This window comes from Cervus elaphus, chromosome 31, assembly GCF_910594005.1.
Source record: "Cervus elaphus chromosome 31, mCerEla1.1, whole genome shotgun sequence".
NCBI lineage: Eukaryota > Metazoa > Chordata > Mammalia > Artiodactyla > Cervidae > Cervus > Cervus elaphus.
Genome location: NC_057845.1, coordinates 40,891,092 through 40,910,551, shown reverse-complemented (window position 1 = coordinate 40,910,551; position 19,460 = coordinate 40,891,092). Strand labels below are relative to the sequence as shown.

The window sequence follows — 19,460 nt, the reverse complement described above, 5'->3', positions numbered from 1 at the left end:
AGCAATTGTTGCAGGCAAGGTTGACTATGAAAGATAAAATTAATGGGAAAAAGTTTGAGGAAAAACAGGATATTTGCATAGTTGAAAAGATCTCCTCCTGAATATACACTGACTACAAAAAGGGAAAAGTAACTTTTCAGTGGAGCAATCAAGATGACACCACCTTAACCATGTGACCCATGTTAACATCCCCAGGAATAAAGTATGTGGATATCAGGTAACCCTCCTGAAACCATGCATTAAAGATGGTATGTGACTTTTGTTATATTTCTGCAAAAACGCATAGCCACAAACTGAATCATGAAAAAGCAATGACCACACCCAAACTAATGGACATTTTACAAAATCACTAATGAGTACTCTTGCAAAGTGTCAAGGTCAGGAAAGACAAGCGAAGACTGAAGAAGTGCACAGATTAAACACAGACTGGACTGAGATGTGATAACTCATGCAATTTGGGACCCTGGATGAAGTCTTAGAAGAGAAAAAGGACACTAGTGGAAAAGCTAGTAAAATGTGAATCAAAGTCTATAGCTAAGTAAAAAGTACTGTACAGATGTTTGTTTCTTGGTTTTGATAGCAGTCCTATGATTATGTAAAATACATCAGGGGAAACTAAATAAAAGTTATATGGGAACTATATTATTTGAATAACTTTTTCTGTAAGTCTGAAATTATATCAAGATGTAGAGTTAAGAAAAGTTACATTATTATATTCCCACAAAAACAAAATAAGCATTAAAAATATTCATCAAAGGATTAAATAAGGGCTTTGCCAGATTTCCGTTCATTAATTTCAGAGATAACTTTTTAAAATTAGAAGTCGCATATACAAGGGGCCTATCATTTTCAGTGATTACGTTTTCTACTGGTCTTTACTCACTCTTACATAAGACCGTCAGGAACTCGGTGAAAAAGCCCCCAAGTAACGAGTGGTTACTTTACCTTGCAGACTAGAAAGTAGGTTCTCATTCTCCTGAATTTATGGATGCAAATTAGTACCTATGACATGGGTTTATCTATAGTTCTTCTCACATTAGGAGCCATCAAACTCTTTACCAGAACAAACTGTATCATAAATTATTTGGAAAGAACTTTCATTTTTGAAAATGAGTACGATTTCACCCTAGGGGTGGCTCTATTCAATGTTATTTAGATGCTTTAAAAGGCAACATTATGTAAGCATGAAGTTTATTTATATTCTCTTTTCTCTTCTAGTTCTTCCAGTGTTTTCTTCAAGCTGAGCAACCTGTTACTAGAATTTTTAAGCTGATACTTCTTACTATACTCTACCCAATAATTAGCAGGCTGGTTGAGGAGAGGGAAAGAACCACAGAAAGGAGACTGTACGTTTGTAGATCTAGGGAAGCGATTAGAGTGAATGACCTTGAGAAAACTCAGACACTTAAACACTAAAGAGACAAACTCCTTCTGAATACAGAAGAAGTTTATCCTGTCTCGTAAAGAGGGGACAGACACTCGGGCAGGAAGAAAATAAGCTGGTGATCCCAATTAGCCCCAGCGCAGCTTGAACAGTGTGATGCACAGGGCCACCAGACTATGTCAGTTTGTTACTGTTTGTTATAGTCAACACTTGGCTCATTTTCTGTTTTGCAATATGTATACATTATCATTCCAAATGTCAAATACTTTGCAGTAAATCTCCTGAGATTCCAAGAGACTCCAGAAACTGTACAAGAATAATCCATCACTATTTTCAGTAAATAGTCAATATTAAGGATGTTAGGAGAGGAGAGAAAATACAGACAATCTTAATTTCTTTCTGTGGTCTCTCATCTTTCTTTTTTCCTTGGGTTGTATCTCTTCCCACTTTCATGCTATCAACTTGTTTTTTCTGCTTTATCAGTAGTGTTCTTTGAGGCTGTGGCTTCCGTCCTACTCTCCAGGTTCTTTTGTGCCCTCGTGTATGTGTTAGTCACTCAGGCCTGTCCAACTCTTTGCGACCCCAGGGACTGTAGCCTGCCAGGCTCCTCTGTCCATGGGATTTTCCAGGCAAGAGTACTGGTGTGGGTTGCCATTTTGTGCCCTCACTGCCCATCATTTGCACCTGCATACCAGAATCCCACCAAGGCTTCAGAGACTTCCTGGAGGTCTTCAAACATCCAAGACATTTCCAACTTATCATTTCCAAATTGTAGTTCATTGTTTCCAAGCTTACTTTAGTAATCCAAGTGCCTTTTTCATTTGGGTTACTATACTAGCCTCCTTACTGTTTTACCTGCCTCTAGTTTTTCTTTCAATATATAGTCTGTACTGTTATTACTTTGCTCCAGCTGTTTTCGATGCTCCCCCAATACACCACATTCTTTCTTACCACAAGGGTTTAGAACTTACTGTTTCCTCTGCCTAGAATACTCTCCTAGAAGACCAAACCCTAGCAGAGCTTGCTCCTTCAGTTCACTCAGGTTTTTTCTCTTCATCTAAAGTAATGAAACTGGATTATTTGCAGTGATGTGGTTGAAACCAGAGTCTGTACTACACAATGAAGTCAGAAAAACAAATATCATATATTAATTCATAAATGTGGAATCTAGAAAAACGGTACAGAAGAACCTATTTCCAAGGCAGGAATAGAGATGCAGATGTAGAGAATGGACTTGCAGATGCCATGGGGGAAGGGGAATGTGGGACAAACTGGGAAATGAAGACTGACATATATATATACATACTACTGTCTGTAGAAGAGTTAGGTAGTGGGAACCTGCTATAACACACAGGAAACTCAGCTCCGTGCCGTGGTGACCTCAATGGGTGGGAGGGAGGTCCAAGAGAGAGGGCATATAAGTATACCTATAGCAGATTCACTTCATTGTGCAGCAGAGACCACCAGAGCATTGTAAAGCAACTACATACTCCAATAAAAAATTATATTGACATGTTTAGATTCCTTTTTGTTTCCTCCAGCTGGTTAAAGCTCTTTTGCAGTACTCTATTATCAGTGACTAGAAGAGTTGGCACCCAAGCAATATTCTCTGAATAAAATAATGAATAAGTTAATGAATAATTGTATACAAAATAGCACATGCCACATAGTACTGGGAAATAGCGGCCGACTTGTCCATTGCTCCCAGTGGACTGGAGCCAAGAGATGAGCTTCTCAAGAGTACTGAGACCTTTTTTCTCTGTCTCTAGGTTTTAATCAGCAATTGTGTCTGACAACTTGGTGGTGCTCAGTAAACATTTCTTTGAAAACAAAACAAAGTAAAACAAAACTCTTCACCTCGCTGAGCTAGCTGAGTAGATGAATTTCACAAAAATGCCTAATTTCTTTCATTAGAATCAGTTTCACAGAATATTTTACTCCCTTCAACATATATTCCATATACCCAAACCTTGATTTTGCTTATAGCAAAAATCTTATCTATAGTTTTCTACCTTACAGATTCTAAGATAAACACTTTATTAAAGGCACTTTTTGTTTCTTCCTGATCAGCAATACCAGCCTGATGTTATAATAAAGTTGGAGGTGAGGTGGTAACTTATTACTGTCACAAGCTTTCCTTAGGAACATCTCATGAGTCTTCTTTTGGCAAAGGAATGAAACACAAACATTTTAGGGTTATGTATACAAAAGTTGAATCATTATGTTGTACATAATGAAACTAGTATAATGTTGTATGCCAACTGTGGTGGTTGTTTAGTTTCTAAGTTGTGTCTGACTCTTTGCAACCCCTTAGGCTATAGCCTGCCAGGCTCCTCTGTCCATGGGATTTCCCAGGCAAGAATACTGGAGTGGGTTGCCATTTCCTTCTCCAGGGGATCAGCTACCATTTAATGTGGCTTACTGTGAGTTACACACTATATAAATGCTTTATAGATTTAAAAATTAATCTTTATAGCATCCCTGTTTTGTAGGAGCCATTTTGGTCCCATTTTACAGATGTGGAAGTAAACAATAGAGATGTTAAATCATCTACTTAAAACTGTACAAATCTTCAGTGGCAGGAGTGGAATTCTAACTGGTGTTTAGTTTGGTTATATATTGCTGTGTAACAAAACTATCCAAAATGAGCAACTTAAAACAGCCATTTTATTAACTCTCATGATTTTATGGGTTTACTGGACTGAACTGGGTGGTTCCTTTGCTCCACAAAATATCAACTGCAGCTGCAGCCCTCTGGGGGTGGTATTAGGGACTGGAACGTCCTTCACAAACCTGCACTCAGTATTGACTCTCTCTGGGAGCTCTTGCAGCGCCCTTGTGACCTAAACGCCTCAGTACTCTTCTCTGCAGTATCCTGCATGTGGCCCCTCCATGCGGACTGGCTTTGCTTAGCACTTGAGGCTGAGCCATGTGTCAGAGTGTTTCCAAAGGACACGTTCCACTGTACAAATAGGTAAGATGCTTCCACTTTCATCACACTTGATAACGTACCACAGGCCAAGGCTAGTCACATGAACAAGCTCAGAATTGATTTGGAAGAGAACAACACAAGGGCATGAAGACTGGAAGGTTCTACTAAGGCCACTGAGTTTACAGCCCATGGCAACAGTTGACATCAAAGGCATTCTTTAGTGTCCTCCAAGCTTCCATGGCTATCAGTAATCTGCTCTCCTTGGGTAGCGTGTTAGCTAATGCCTGTGAGAAGGACTCTGGAGTTCCACGCACAATTACATGTTTTTAGTAAGCATTTACATCTTTCTTCCTCCAAATATAACATGAAATTTCAATTTCATTTACACGGTTTAAAAAAAATTCAGTTTTATGAAAGAAAAATGCCTCTCAAAGATTTAAATAATTTTTATGAGTTTTTTTATGTCCATTCTGTATTGAGTTATATATGTTATAACTCATTAGTGAATAAAATAAGGAGAAATATTAAACTTTACATCTTGTCATTATTCACATAAAAGTGAATATATTGCAATCTGTTTCTTGGAGCATATGACTAATTTGGGATTTTTAAGAATTTTTTTCCTCAAAGGAATGTTTTTTGATTCTATTTCTGTAAAAGCAGGATTTTTATTTTAGAAACTGTAATTCATTTCTTGATTTTTATAAATTAAAATAATATAGTTCTAATGGCATTTATAAAGATGAGTTGCATAAAGAACTTTTTATTTAAAAGCTTTACTTTAGATAATGCATTCTCTGTTTGTATATGACATTTATTTCCAAATAGAACTAACTTAATGACCCCAAGTATTTTAAATGCTTCTCCTATATTGAAATTTAGGCAGTTTTAGAAGAAGTGAAATGCTTATAGAAATTAGAAAAACATATATAACCCTTTACCTTGATTTATTACTTCAAGTTAAATTAGCAAATGCTCCACAAGTAATAAAAAGCATTTCAAAGCTGTTTGGCAACCAATGCAAACTCTGATATTGTCATAGCCTAATACCAAGACTCCGAGGGGTGATATCTTAACATGACATCTGAACTGAGTTATGCTTGTAATAGCTGTGACACTGCTATTAAACATTTTTTTAAAAAATAATTGAGATAGATGTATAAAAGAAAATCAGTACTTACTTTTTGTAACTACACCTTCTAAGCGAATGATGTTTGGGTGGTCAAACTGACCCATGATACTTGCTTCTCTTAAGAAATCTCTTCTTTGCCGATCCATGTGGCCACCTTTCAAAGTTTTGATGGCAACTGGGATCTCTCTTTTCCCTGGTGTTTTCAAACGTCCACTACAGACTTCTCCAAATTCACCTGAAAATATGAACAAAAGTAGTTCTTTGTTTCAACAGAATACTTATATTCCAGAAAAACCAAATTGCCACAAAGTATCATGTTCATGTTTTTTTAAAATAGTGACTCTCAAGTGTGCCATTTTTACATAGAGGTCTCCTCTTTAAAAATTTAATTTGTAATGACATATGCCTGATCAGCATCATTTATAATGAATAATGGAATGCATTTTCATATGCTGTACCACAGGAAGTGCCATTGATAGATAGCCCTGATCTGCTGAGAAATTATGACTAGCAGAATGCGTGATGCTAATGTAATTCTATAGAAAAGCAATCACTGCATAACATTTCCTGTTCCTGTTCTCAATACTGATATATGGGCCAAATGCCTGCTCTATTCAGGGAATCCTTCAGGCATATGTAGTCGATTTGATTCCACAAGCCATATGTCTGGGCTTCACTGCTATTAGAAATCAATGCTAGGGTCAACTGGTATACATACATATTGAAAAGATCACACTGAACTCAACTATAATGAGTACCTGTAGAGGCTAAATTGTATATCGCATGGTTTGAATACAAGTATAGTAAGATCATCTATAGTTCAGCAATGGCTCCAATGGACAGATTAAAAAATAGACAAATATTTATCATGAATTTACTACAAATGTATCTAGGGCTAGAGTGCTGTGGGTTTCAAAGATGTATAAGAGTTGATGTCTGTTCTTTGCAGCTTATAATCTGTTAGGAGAATTTAGATGAAACATTGAATAATGAAACAATTGGGAACCTAAGAACCAATGCCCGTAAAAGCTGTATTATTTTATAAGAACAATAGGAGCTGGAAGACTTCTTCAAGGAGATGGAACTTTTGCTGGGCTTGACTGATTGGTAGGATTTGTATATTCAAGAAAAGCAGCAAAATTTCAGACAGGGGTATATGGAGAGAGGGAAATGAAGACAAAGATTCAAAGATCAGAAACAGTAAACAGTGAGATGGATATAGGGCAGGAGGAGACAAGGCTGACTACAGGAGTTATTGTGGGAAAGGAGGTCAGAGGCCCTCTCATACAATGCAATAAATTCAATAAAGCTTGACATTCCAGACCATTTTCTATGATCAATTCCCTGCATTAACGTAAGAATATGATGTTTGACCAACAGTTTATCTATCTATGAAGTAAATATAATAAAACCTTCTGTAATTCTATAAATGTCCCTTCCCCATAAGGAAACTGAAAAGATCAAAAGTAGTAATATATGTAAAAGCGCTTATAAACTGTAAAGTACTATTCATGTGCTTTAAGTTATATAAATTTTAAAGGTGAAAGAAAATGAAAGGAAAGGTGAAAGAAATGAAAATTAAAATATCTTCAGTTGGTTTATTAGCTAGCAGTTCTGGACAGTAGCTTGATGCTATGTAAGTTTAAGTATAGAGGATAAAATTTAATTTTTACAGCACCATAGATTTCAATTATCCATATTTTCTTTGGACCAATTCATTACAGTCAACTGAACATTGAATATTCATGAATATAAACTATCTTTTGGAACAGATGCTAAGATTCCTTTCTAAGTGAAAAACTGAAAAGGAAAAGCCAAAACTTTGCTTCCTAAATTACGTGCAAACATGTTCATTAGAAATAGAAAGCAGTCTAGCAAGAATTTTTTATATATATGATAAATAAACTAATAAACAAGCAAACAAAAAACTGATAGAATGTGGTCCCTAAATTCAGTGCAAGTGATATTGGGTAAATCTTACATAATTTGACATTAAAACAAGAATAGTTTTGTTTTGTTTGTTTTTTACTTAATGATGCTCTCAACACGTTGGAAGTTAAATGTTCCTTATGTTCACTGGGGCTTCCTAGGTAGCACCAGTGGTAAGGAATCCACCTGCCAATGCCGAAGACACAAGAGACATGGGTTCAGTCCCTCAGTTTGGAAGATCCCCTGAAGAAGGAAATGGCAACCCACTCCAGTATTCTTAGCTGGAAATTCCAGTATTCTTAGGGAAATTCCATGGACAGAGGCGCCTGGCGGTCACAAAGAGCTGAACACGACTGAGCACATGTGTGCATGTTCATAGGAAAAAGAAGCCATAATTCCCAGTTTTGTTTGTAATAATGTTTTAAATTTTTTAAAGATTTTCTCTTGGACATAAAAAATTGGTTAGTGATAGAAATTTTCTACACTTTTCTATTGAGGCTGTGAACTTTGAGAATAAAGGTATGTGTTTAAATTAATGTCTGATATATCCAGGCCTACTAGAATAGTTGAAATTTCTCCTCAGATCACTCTGGTTTGTTTTAATGAATATCAAGAACGAATAAATATGGTTTTCTTCTTCCTTTTATTTTGCCTTAATAAACTTGTTAGTATATATAAAGATTCAACGATATTTTAATACCTCTCACCTGCCATGAGCCCAGACTGCAAGTGATTTTCTGTTAACATTTCACAGTAATTCAAATAAACTGAAATGAATAGCGAGCTCTGTTGGTATTTTATCAAGACAGGCAGAGTGGCAATTTTCTTTGGTCTTCTGTTGTCTGAAATTCAAATATCTTATTAACACCAAGCAGGTATATTCTTCATGTCAAGCTTCGCGTGATCAAGCTGTTATCACACTTATTTCAGTGACACTAAATATGGCTGCTTCAATTAAAGAGCTGAGACTCCTAATGCTTTCTTTAGGCAAAGCCCAAAAAATTCAGTCATAGAATGTAAAAAAAAAAAACAACACTTATCTATGGTAGGCCTGGATGAATCAGACAAATCAGTCAAAGAAGAAAAAATATTATAAATTAAATGCATATTTTAAGATATTGCCAAAAATGAATCCATCCTATGATTTCTCTTAAAGCAAGAGGAGAGGCCCTATACATTATCACAGGTAAGATGATTCATTCCTTAACAAGATCTGTGAACTTTTATATATACTGGTTAGTTCATAATTAACACATCAAGTATAGAAATATGTTGTTAAATACTTTTTTTCTTTTACCAACACAACGTCACCATCGTTATCGCACAGCTTATCATGAGCCAGTCTAAAAACTAAAAATATATTTTAATTTTGACCACAAACCTTTGAGGCAGGTACCATTAATATCTTCACATTATAGAAGAACCTGAGACATATGAGCTAAGTAACTTGTTCATGGTAACTTAACTACAAAGCGGTAGAGCTGTAATTTGAATCCAGGAAATCTGGCTTCAGAGTGCGTGGTTATAATTACTATTCTCTGCTGTATGGCATACTTATCATTGTTAACATATTTTGTGTCAATATGCTAAATTTGCATTTGGTAATAATGATGTCTTCAAACCCACTATTATATAGTGTCTAAACAAATCAACTGGATATGCACAGGTAGATGGAATGATAAAACCATATTATTAGGAATTCTTCACTATAAAATGGAAGTAGAGATCTCACTTAAACACTCTGCATACTGGAAGTACTGGAAAAATCACTACAGTCTATCTAGTTTCAAGACAGTAAAGAAAAATATATTTAGGATAATTGATCTGCCACTGACAGCCCATGCACTTGCTAACAATCCCATCTATTTCCCTGGATGGTGGTAAAATCTTTCTGGATAAGCAATTTTATTGTATGATATATAGGGTCATACTAAATTATCAATTATCAATTGGATTTTCCACATAAAGCCTAGATGGTCTAACTAAAACTATGGAGGAGGGTGGAGGAAAGAAGGGAAATCTGTCTTGGAGAACTGTCATGTCACCATCCCCTGGAGATTTGCTGAGATTTTACTCCTCCTGTTTTGAGGTTCTGGAACTCCCTTACCTCCAACCCCTTGAGAATCACTGAAGCAAAGAGTCACACTTCTGATGTATTTTTTTCAAACATTACCTCTCAGGTATAACGAGATGTTTCTTCACACTTGCTGTTTCCCTCTGACAGGAATGCCCTCCACAAGTTGTCCCCCTTTTCCCTTGTTTCCATTCTCCTCAGTTCTTCTCTATGTGATGCCTTCATATAAGCAGTAAATGCCAAGTTTTCTCCTCTTCAGAAGATTTTTTCTGATTAATTCATCTGATATAATTTCCCAAATATCGTGCATGCATGCTCAGTTGCATCCTACGCTTTGTGACCTTGTGGACAGTAGCCCACCAGGCTCCTCTGTTCATGGGATTTTTCAGGCAAGAATACTGGACCGAGTTGTTATTTCCTCCTCCAGGGGATCTTCCCCACCAATATCAGGTCCCTCCAAATAAGAAAAAAAAAATAGCAGCTCTGCAATGAGAAGCCAGCCTCACTCTCAGAGCTGGGCTGTTATTCTCCTATCAGACATCATACCAATTTCATCAAGGTTACTCTGAGACACAATATAATGAGACCAAGCAAGACTACTGCATCATTTTGCCTAAGCACAGAAAAAAACACAAGGTCACATTGCCCAAAATACTAAACATCTCCTACTTTCACGGCTAACATGAGTTATAGTTACTTCTCTACCAGTTACTGGGCTGGCCAAAAAGTTTCCACAGGCTTTTCACTACATGTTATGAAAAAATCCAAAAGTACTTTTGAAAAAATATCTATCCAGTTCAGTTCAGTTGCTCAGTCATGTCCGACTCTCTGAGACCCCATGGACTACAGCATGCAAGTCCTCTTTGTCCATCACCAACTCCTAGAGTTTACTCAAATGCATGTCCATTGAGTCGGTGATGCCATCCGACCATCTCATTCTCTGTTGTCCCCTTCTCCTCCTGCCTTCAATCTTTCCCAGCATCAGGGCCTTTTTATATGAGTCAGTCCTTTACATCAGGTGACCAAAGTATTGGAGTTTCAGCTTCAGCCATCAGTCCTTCCAATGAATATTCAGGACTGATTACCTTTCAGATGGACTTGGGATCTCCTTGCAGTCCAAGGGACTCTCAAGAGTCTTCTCCAACACCACAGTTCAAAAGTATCAATTCTTCAGCTCTATTAGGTCGGTAGTAATTGTGGTTTTGCATTGTTGAAATTTGTCGTTTGATATTGGAATACATTCTTAAATAAACATGGCTATGTTATACATCATTTTAGTGCATATTTCTTGCTTTGTGTTTTTTGCTAATGACTTACTGTTGTTTATTTTATATGTATTTTAGACTATGGAAACGATGTTAGACAAAAAGCAAATTCAAGCAATTTCTTTTCTTTTTTTTTTGGAGTTCAAAATGGGTCATAAAAGCAGCGCAGACAACTGGCAACATCAGCAATGCATTTGGCCCAGGAACTGCTAATGAATGTACAGTGCGGTGGTGGTTCCAGAAGTTTTGCAAAGGAGAGGGGAGACTTGAAGATGAGGAGCGTAGCGGTCAGCCATTGGAAGGTGACAGAGTAATTTCAGTTTCAGACTCCGAATCTGAAATCATCCTAACCAGGCTCAGACACATCTTTATTAATCAAAACAGGAACCATTACAATCAACACAATTTTGCCAATGAGAAAAAACTGTGTTTGTTCTTATAGCATAAACATCCATGCTTCAGGATTCAGTGAACTCTTGGAAAGCATTTTCTGCCTCCTGCTGGTTGTGGAAGCATTTTCCCTGAAAAAAGTTGTCAAAATGCTGAAAGAAGTGGTAGTCGGTTGGTGAGAGGTCAAGTGAATATGGTGGTTGAGGCCAAATTTTGTAGTCCAATCCGTTCAACTTTGGAAGCATGGGTTGTGCTTCTACAACCAGCGGGGGGCAGAAAATGCTTTCCATGGTTCCTATTTTGATTAATAAAGATGTGTCTGGACCTAGTTAAGATGATTTCAAATTCAGGGTCTGAAACTGAAATTACTTTTGCACCAACCAAATGCTTCTGCTTCATTGGCCACACTAAAACCTTTGACTGTGTGGATTACAACAAACTGTGGAAAATTCTTAAAGAGATGGGAATACCAGATCACCTTACCTGCCTCCTGCAAAACCTGTACGCAGGCCAAGAAGCGACAGTTAGAACCAGACATGGAAAAATGAACTGGTTCAAAATTGGGAAAGGAGTACATCAAGGCTATGTATTGTCACTCTACTTATTTACCTTATATGTAGAGTACATCATGCAAAATGCCAGTCTGGGTGACTCACAAACAAATCAAGATTGCTGGGAGAGATATCAACAACCTCAGATATACAGATGATACCACTCTAATGGCAGAAAATGAAAAGGAACTAAAGAACCTCTTGCTGAGAGTAAAAGAGAATGAAAAAGCTGGCTTAAAACTCAATATACAGAAAATTAAGATCATGGCATCCAGTCCCATCACTTCATGGCAAATAGATGGGGAAAAACTAGAAATAGTGACAGATTTTATTTCTTTGGGCTCCAAATTCACTGTGGACGGTGACTGCAGCCATGAAATTAAAAGACGTTTACTCCTTGGAAGGAAAGCTAGACAGCTCATTAAGAAAGCAGAGGCATCACTTTGCCAGCACAGGTCTGTATAGTCAAAGCTATGGTTTTTCCAGTCGTCATGTACAGATGTGAGAGTCGGACCACAAAGAAAGCTGAGTGCTGAAGAGTTAATGCTTTCAAATTGCGGTGCTGGAGAAGACCCTTGAGAGTCCCTTGGACTGCAAGGAGATCAAACCACTCAATCCTAAAGGAAATCAGTCCTGAATATTCATTGGAAGGACTGAAGCTGAAGCTCCAATACTTTGGCCACCTCATGGAAAGAGCCGACTCATTGGAAAAGACCCTGATGTTAAAAAAGATTGAGGGCAGGAGGAGGAGGGGGCAGCAGAGGATGAGATGGTTGGATGGCATCACCAACTCAATGGACATGAGTTTGAGCAAACTCTGGGAGACAGTAAAGGACAGGGAAGCCTGGTGTGCTACAGTCCATGGGGCTGCAAAGAGTTGGACATGCCTTAGTGACTGAAGAACAGTATAACCTTTTTCTTGTTCTCATCTCCCCTCCCTGTAGATAAGATTCACTTACTTACTATAATATGTCTTGAAATTATGTGCTATCTGACACCTGGGGGAAATAGTTAGGGCCTCAAATGGCTTTACCACAAGTTTTCCTTCTCGCTCTGCTCCCACAGATAAGGTCAAGCAACCTGCCTTATCAAACACTTCAGATGCAGTTCCTCCTCACCTCTGAGTGGCGTGCCTTACTCTTGTGCCAGCCTATGGAATGATTCGAGCAAGCCAATCACACCCTTCTGAGGGTATTGGAGGGGCCCCCTACCCTCTTGTCACTGTAAAGCCAGACTCCCACACCTCCAGTTGTCCACTGGGTTCCCAAGTGTAACCCCTGTCCGTGTGGCCCTATGCGGCATGTGGTATTCCCCCTTCCCAGGCTGTGAGTACATGGAATGAATAAGTGTCGGTCACTTTTACCTGTTCAGTGTAAGACACTGTGTTTTTGGACATCTCAGGGTGAACAGGAGGCAAGGAGCACAGATATTTAATTGCAGACTTGCCACTTTCTGATAGCATTTAATCTAGAGCCAACTCCTGCTTCCTTAGACTCTCTCCCAAATCACCCAACCAAAACCCAATTGCTCAAATAGGTTCTAACACCCTCTTAATGACACACACTATAGTTCCACATGGCGTCTGTTCGCCCTTGCTGAAATGAGAAATAAATACAGCTTTTCCAACGAGAGTGTGTTCCTGGGGTCTTTGACTTGAGAGTATTAGCATAACATATTTACTCTATAGCACTTTTGACAATGTGGGATTATCTTTGAAACTCATTTTTAATTAGTTTAGTCATCTACTAACCATCTCTCCATTTGCATACCTCCCCTTAACCCCATTCTGTCAACTGTAATCTAAGTCATGATGGCACAGGTCTTAAATGTCTCTATTTCCTATTGTATTCTCAGTGCTTAGTACATAACAAGCACTTATTTAATACTTGTTGCATGAATGAAATGAATGAATGAGGGGAAACTATAACTCTAGATTTAAAGTTAGGATATCTTAGAGACAGTAAAAATGTCCCAGTATGTTAACTTTTAAAATGTGCATAGTGTCTTTTGCTTTTCTTTCATTGTGTACAGCTAAGAGATACCTCAATACCTTCTGTATTCAGGCTCTTTTTTTTTTTTTTTTTAACTTAACTGCAAACAATCCAGTTTCATTTCTGAGTATAAAGGCAACAGGAAGAATATTTTGAAGTGTCATACAAAGAGTTAAAAAAGAAGAGGTGTAGAGGAAAAACATAAAACAAATTTTTAATTCAGTTCTAGAGGGATTTATTAGTCTCTAGAGGTCTTAAGGTAAATTCCATTATTATTAATGTCATCAGCAGGGTCACCTCACTGTCTGTCATTCAAAGATAAAATATCATAATCCTTATGACTAATTCTGTCTGATTTCTTCCTGACACATAGCACACCTTCTACATATGAAAGACATTTTAAAAACATAATGTCACACCAGTTGAAATGATATTTGAATGTTTCTGATTCAACTTCATAGGAAGGTTCAACACAAAGCAAGACTTCTTATGTCTTAACAAGATACGGAAGAGGACAGGCTCTAACAAGTCAGGGCTTCTATTTCAGGACTCACCACTAATTTGTTTTGTGGCATTAGAGGAAGTCATATTACTTTTTCCTGCTTTAGTACCATTGTGGACAGGTTAAATATCTACCACCTATCTACTCCTTGAGAAATAAAGATAAATGTGCAAATTTTTGCAAAGATTTTTGAGTCTAAGAAAAGTTCCACGCAACCATTGAGTCTTCTAAAGTTACACTGATACCACAGAGGACGTGTTAAATATGTCACCCTAAGTATCCTTCACTACTGGGTTCTTAAAGCCTAGGCCAGGGAGCAAGATTTCCGCAAGACAGGAGAATGGCTTCCTTATCAAACAATGGGTAAGCATTTCTTTAGTGAATAAGTTCAGCAACACATTGTCCATGTTTTCTCACACACATTCCAAACATCAGATAGACTCTTTTTCTTCTTGAGCAAGTTTTTATTCTTTTCTGCCAAAGCACATTCATGAATAAGAATCTGTCCTCAAGAGGGTTAAAGTTTTTTCTACTTCTGACATCATGAAGTCCAGTATATTACTTACTTACTGAATATTCTTATTCATATATTTTGACTTTTCAAACTCTCTGATACGTTACTCCTAGAACACTTTTTTAATCCAGTATATCAGCTCCTACCACAGGCATCTCATACCACCTGCTTTCTTCCCTCAAGGCAGATTGAAAGAGCTCTTCTTTAGGCTAAAAAACATTTGCATTTCAAAACTCTGCCTGATGCTCTATCAAAAGTGATTCTCTAAGCTGTCATTAGAAGAAACATTTTAGAAATAAAATCTAATTTTAAAAAATCTCTGTGACCCAAAGAAAGTTACTCAATGTCTTCGAGTTTCAGTTTCCTTATCTATAAAACATGACTAACTGATTTCCAGAATTATAAGACATAAAAGTACCCTACAACTTGCCTTTGGAAGCTCCTATTGTTACTACATATTTCTACTAGCCCTGAGGCCAACCCTTCTCTGCAAATGAAGCCTAGGACCAATTCAACCATCTGCCAGTCTCTCCTCCCATAATTAGGCTGCTGAGCACTCTGCCTTGGGTATCAGGTTACTAGAAATGCATGGTTATTTTCTCGGCTATAGTCACTTTTCAGTGCACACATTATCTCAGGGTGATATCTTTCACCAGCTACTGCCAAATCTATACTTGTAGCTTAGACTTTTCTCTTGAACTACAGATGTGCAGACACCATTTCTTGGTGGCTCAGTGGCAAAGAATCTGTCTGCAATGCAGGAGCTGCCGGAGACATGGGTTTGATTCCTGGGTCAGGAAGATCCATGGAGAAGGGTGCAGCAACCCACTCCAGTATTCTTGCCTGGAGAATCCCATGGACAGAGGAACCTGGCAGGCTACAGACTATAGAGTCGCAGAGTCAGACTTGACTGAAGCAACTTAGCACACTTGCAGAGGTCTCCTAAGGGTAACCCTATCATTACCTCCTATAGTAGTCAGTTTGGGCCACTATTAAATATATAGCACAAATTACACAGATTAAACAACAGAACTTTATTTTCTCACAGTTCTGAAGGCTTGGGAATCCAAAATCATGGCACCAGATGATTGCATTCCTGATGAGAGTTGCCTTCTTCTCTGGTAGACAGCCACCTTCTCACTGTGTCCTCATGGCCTTTCCTTGGTGAGGCTAAGGAGTGAGAAGAGACCTCTCTCTTCCTCTTCCTTTAAAGCCACCAGTCCTATCAGATTAGGACCCCATCCTTATGGTCTCATTTAACTTTAATTAAAACCTAGAAGCCTTGTTTCCAAATATAGTCACATTGAGGGAATAGGCCTTTAACATACAAATTTTCATGACTGGGGTGACACAATTCAACCAGAATATCTCTTAAACCCTGCTTTCCTGTCTTCACCCCTTAATTCATTTAGTAGTTTTAAAGATGTTCACATTTTAATCCAAAGAATTTGTGACTATGTCACCTGATACAGCAAAAGGGAATAAGATGTGATTATCCTGGATAATCAGCTGGGGTCCAATGTAATCATAAAAGTTCTTACCAAAGGGAGGCAAAAGGGAGAGTCAGAGAAGATGCGATGATAAAAACAGAAGTAATAGAAGTCAGACAGAGATTTGAAGATGCTGTGTTGCTTGCAAGATAAGAAGAGACCATGAGTCAAGGAGAGCAGGAGATCTTTAGAAGCTGGAAAAGTCAAGGAAACAGATTCTTCCCTGATGTGACCAGCATGAATCAATACTGTCAACTCACTGAGTTTAACCTGTTGAGACAGATTTTGGACTTCTGACCTCCAGAGCTATTAAACAATTAATTTGTGTTTTATTAAGCCTTTAATTTGTGATAATACATGGACAACTTATATTCACAGTAATCCTGAGAAACACTGGGCTGGATGAACACAAGCTGGAATCAAGATTGCTGGGAGAAATATCAATAACCTCAGATACACAGATGATACCACCCTTATGGGAGAAAGTGAAGCACTAAAGAGCCTCTTGATGAAAGTGAAAGAGGAGAGTGAAAAAGTTAGCTTAAAGCTCAACATTCAGAAAACTAAGATCATGGCATCCGGTCCTATCACTTCATGGCAAATAGATGAGGTAACAGTGGAAACAGTGGCTGACTTTATTTTTGGGGGCTCCAAAATCACTGCAGATGGTGACTGCAGCAATGAAATTAAAAGACACTTACTCCTTGGAAGGAAAGTTATGACCAACCTAGACAGCATATTAAAAAGCAAACAGAGACATTACTTTGCCAACAAAGGTCCATCTAGTCAAGGCTATGGTTTTTCCAGTGGTCATGTACGGATGTGAGAGTTGGACAATAAAGAAAGCTGACCGCTGAAGAATTTAAGGTTTTGAACTGTGGTGTTGGAGAAGATTCTCGAGAGTCTCTTGGACTGCAAGGAGATTCAACCAGTCCATCCTAAAGAAGACAAGTCCTGAGTGTTCATTGGAAGGACTGATGCTGAAGCTGAAACTTCCATACTTTGTCCACCTGATGTGAAGAGCTGACTTATTTGAAAAGACCCTGATGCTGGGAAAGATTGAAAGCAGGAGGAGAAGCGGACGACAGAAGATTAGATGGTTGGATGGCATCACTGACTCAATGGACATGAATGACATGAGTTTGAGTAAACTCTGGGAGTTGGTGATGAACAGGGAGGCCTGGTGTGCTGTGGTCCATGGGGTCGCAAAGAGTCAGACATGACTGAGCAACTGAACTGAAGTGAACTGAACTGAATGCTTGGATGGCTTTTAGCATAGAGTGAGTTCTCAAATATTAGCTTCCATTTTAGGCTAGATAATTTCCTCCTTATAAGCATGACTCTTTATTACTCTCCAATGCCCTCTTTTTATATTCTTTTATTAACAACACTTCTCTCATTAGCTGTAAGTTTCTGTTAATTCATTTCTCCAATACACTGTGAAAATTTTGAGCACGAGGATTTTGTCTTCATTTTAATCGCCAGTGTCCATCATTGTGAACAACATGTATCTAACATTTACTGAATGCACAACTGGATGGACATCTGCAGGAGAGACACCTTCACAGTATTGAAACCTTTATGTCAAAGTATGCACTAAACATTTTCAAGTGTTACTTGAGCAGGCAACCATGAGATCATATCATTTCCACCAGTACGTGTGAATTCATGCACTGGCACAAATAAGACATTTTGGAATTCAGTCAGGCAATAAACATGATCAGTATTCACAGTGGAGGACTTGTGTTTAGACAAGCATGACTAAGAGAAGTTAGTGGACTGTCATCTGTAGTGGTCAAGATGTTTTCAAAAATAAGAGAAAAAGCAGCTTTACAAAAATACAGAGAGGATTATTTTGGTACAAAAACCAGTGAGAGTACTGAGTTACTATTTTAAAAAGATATTACATAATTCTTTAACAGTAATAAAGACTTTGAATAGCTATATTAAATATATATCAAAGGTGTATAATAAAACTATATTAGTTCATTTTATCTTAAACTGAAGAAAATATACATAAATAATAACTATTACCTTTGCAAATTAAACCATGATTCAGAACTGTAGACATTTTAATGTGATTATTCTCAAGGGATAATAACAGGCACATGTTCTAATAAAGTAAACATTAAAAAGATTTTTTTCATAGAAGTGTTATTTTCACTAATGCAAACATTATTTTAGGCAAAGTTTTATTCAGCATCATCTTTCAGAAGATTTCATATTTCATCTTTTTAAGAAATTACAGTTTATTATTTTATTTATTCAAGAGATATTTTCACTGAGTTCTAGATGGCAATGTATACCACTATTAGATATACTTCAAGGAAGGAAATGTTTAAACTACCACACAATTACACTCATCTCACATGCTAGCAAAGTAATGCTCAAAATTCTGCAAGCCAGGCTTCAACAGTATGCGAACCGAGAACTTCCAGATGTTCAACCTGGATTTAGAAAAGGCAGAGGAACCAGAGATCAAACTGTCAAATCCATTGGATCATCAAAAAATCAACAGAATTCCAGAAAAACATCCACTTCTGCTTTATTGACTATGTCAAAGCCTTTGACGGTGTGGACCACAACAAACTGGAAAATTCTGAAAGAGATGGGAATACCAGACCACCTTACCTGCCTCCTGAGAAATCTGTATGCAGGTCAAGAAGCAACAGTTAGAATCAGACATGGAACAATGGACTGGTACCAAATTTAGAAAGGAGTACATCAAGGCTATCTATTGTCACCCTGCTAATTTAACTTATATGCAGAGTACATTATGCAACATGCTGGGCTGGATGAAGCACAGGCTGGAATCAAGATTGCCTGGAGAAATATCAACAACCTCAGATATGCAGATGAAACCACCCTTATGGAAGAAAGTGAAGAGGAACAGAAGAACCTTTTGATGAAAGTAAAAGAGGAGATGAAAAAGCTGGCTCAAAGCTCAACATTCAAAAAACGAAGATCCTGGCACCCGGTCCCACTGCTTCATCATGAATAGAAACAAGGAAAAGAGTGACAGACTTTGTTTTCCTGGGCTCCAAAATCACTGCAGATGGTGACTGCAGACATGAAATTAAAAGACGCTTGCTCCTTGGAAGAAAAGCTATGACAAACTTAACATATTAAAAAGTAGAGACATTACTTTGCTGACAAAGGTCTGTCTAGTCAAAGCCAATGTTTTTCCCGTAGCCATGTATGGATGTGAGAGTTGGACTATAAAGAAAGCTGAGAGCCAACAAATTGATGCTTTTGAACTATGGTGCTGGAGAAGACTCTTGAGAGTCCCTTGGACAGCAAAGAGAT

General features: G+C 37.8%; 1 protein-coding gene across 1 annotated transcript in view; it reads right to left on the bottom strand.

Annotated features, from left to right (window-relative positions):
- EPHA6 (EPH receptor A6) overlaps nt 1-19,460 on the bottom strand; it is a 924,354-nt gene that overhangs the window by 228,168 nt on the left and 676,726 nt on the right. Inside the window, exon 11 of the mRNA XM_043892992.1 lies at nt 5,498-5,683. Coding sequence (XP_043748927.1) covers nt 5,498-5,683 — 186 coding nt within the window. The remainder of the gene's footprint in view (nt 1-5,497; nt 5,684-19,460) is intronic.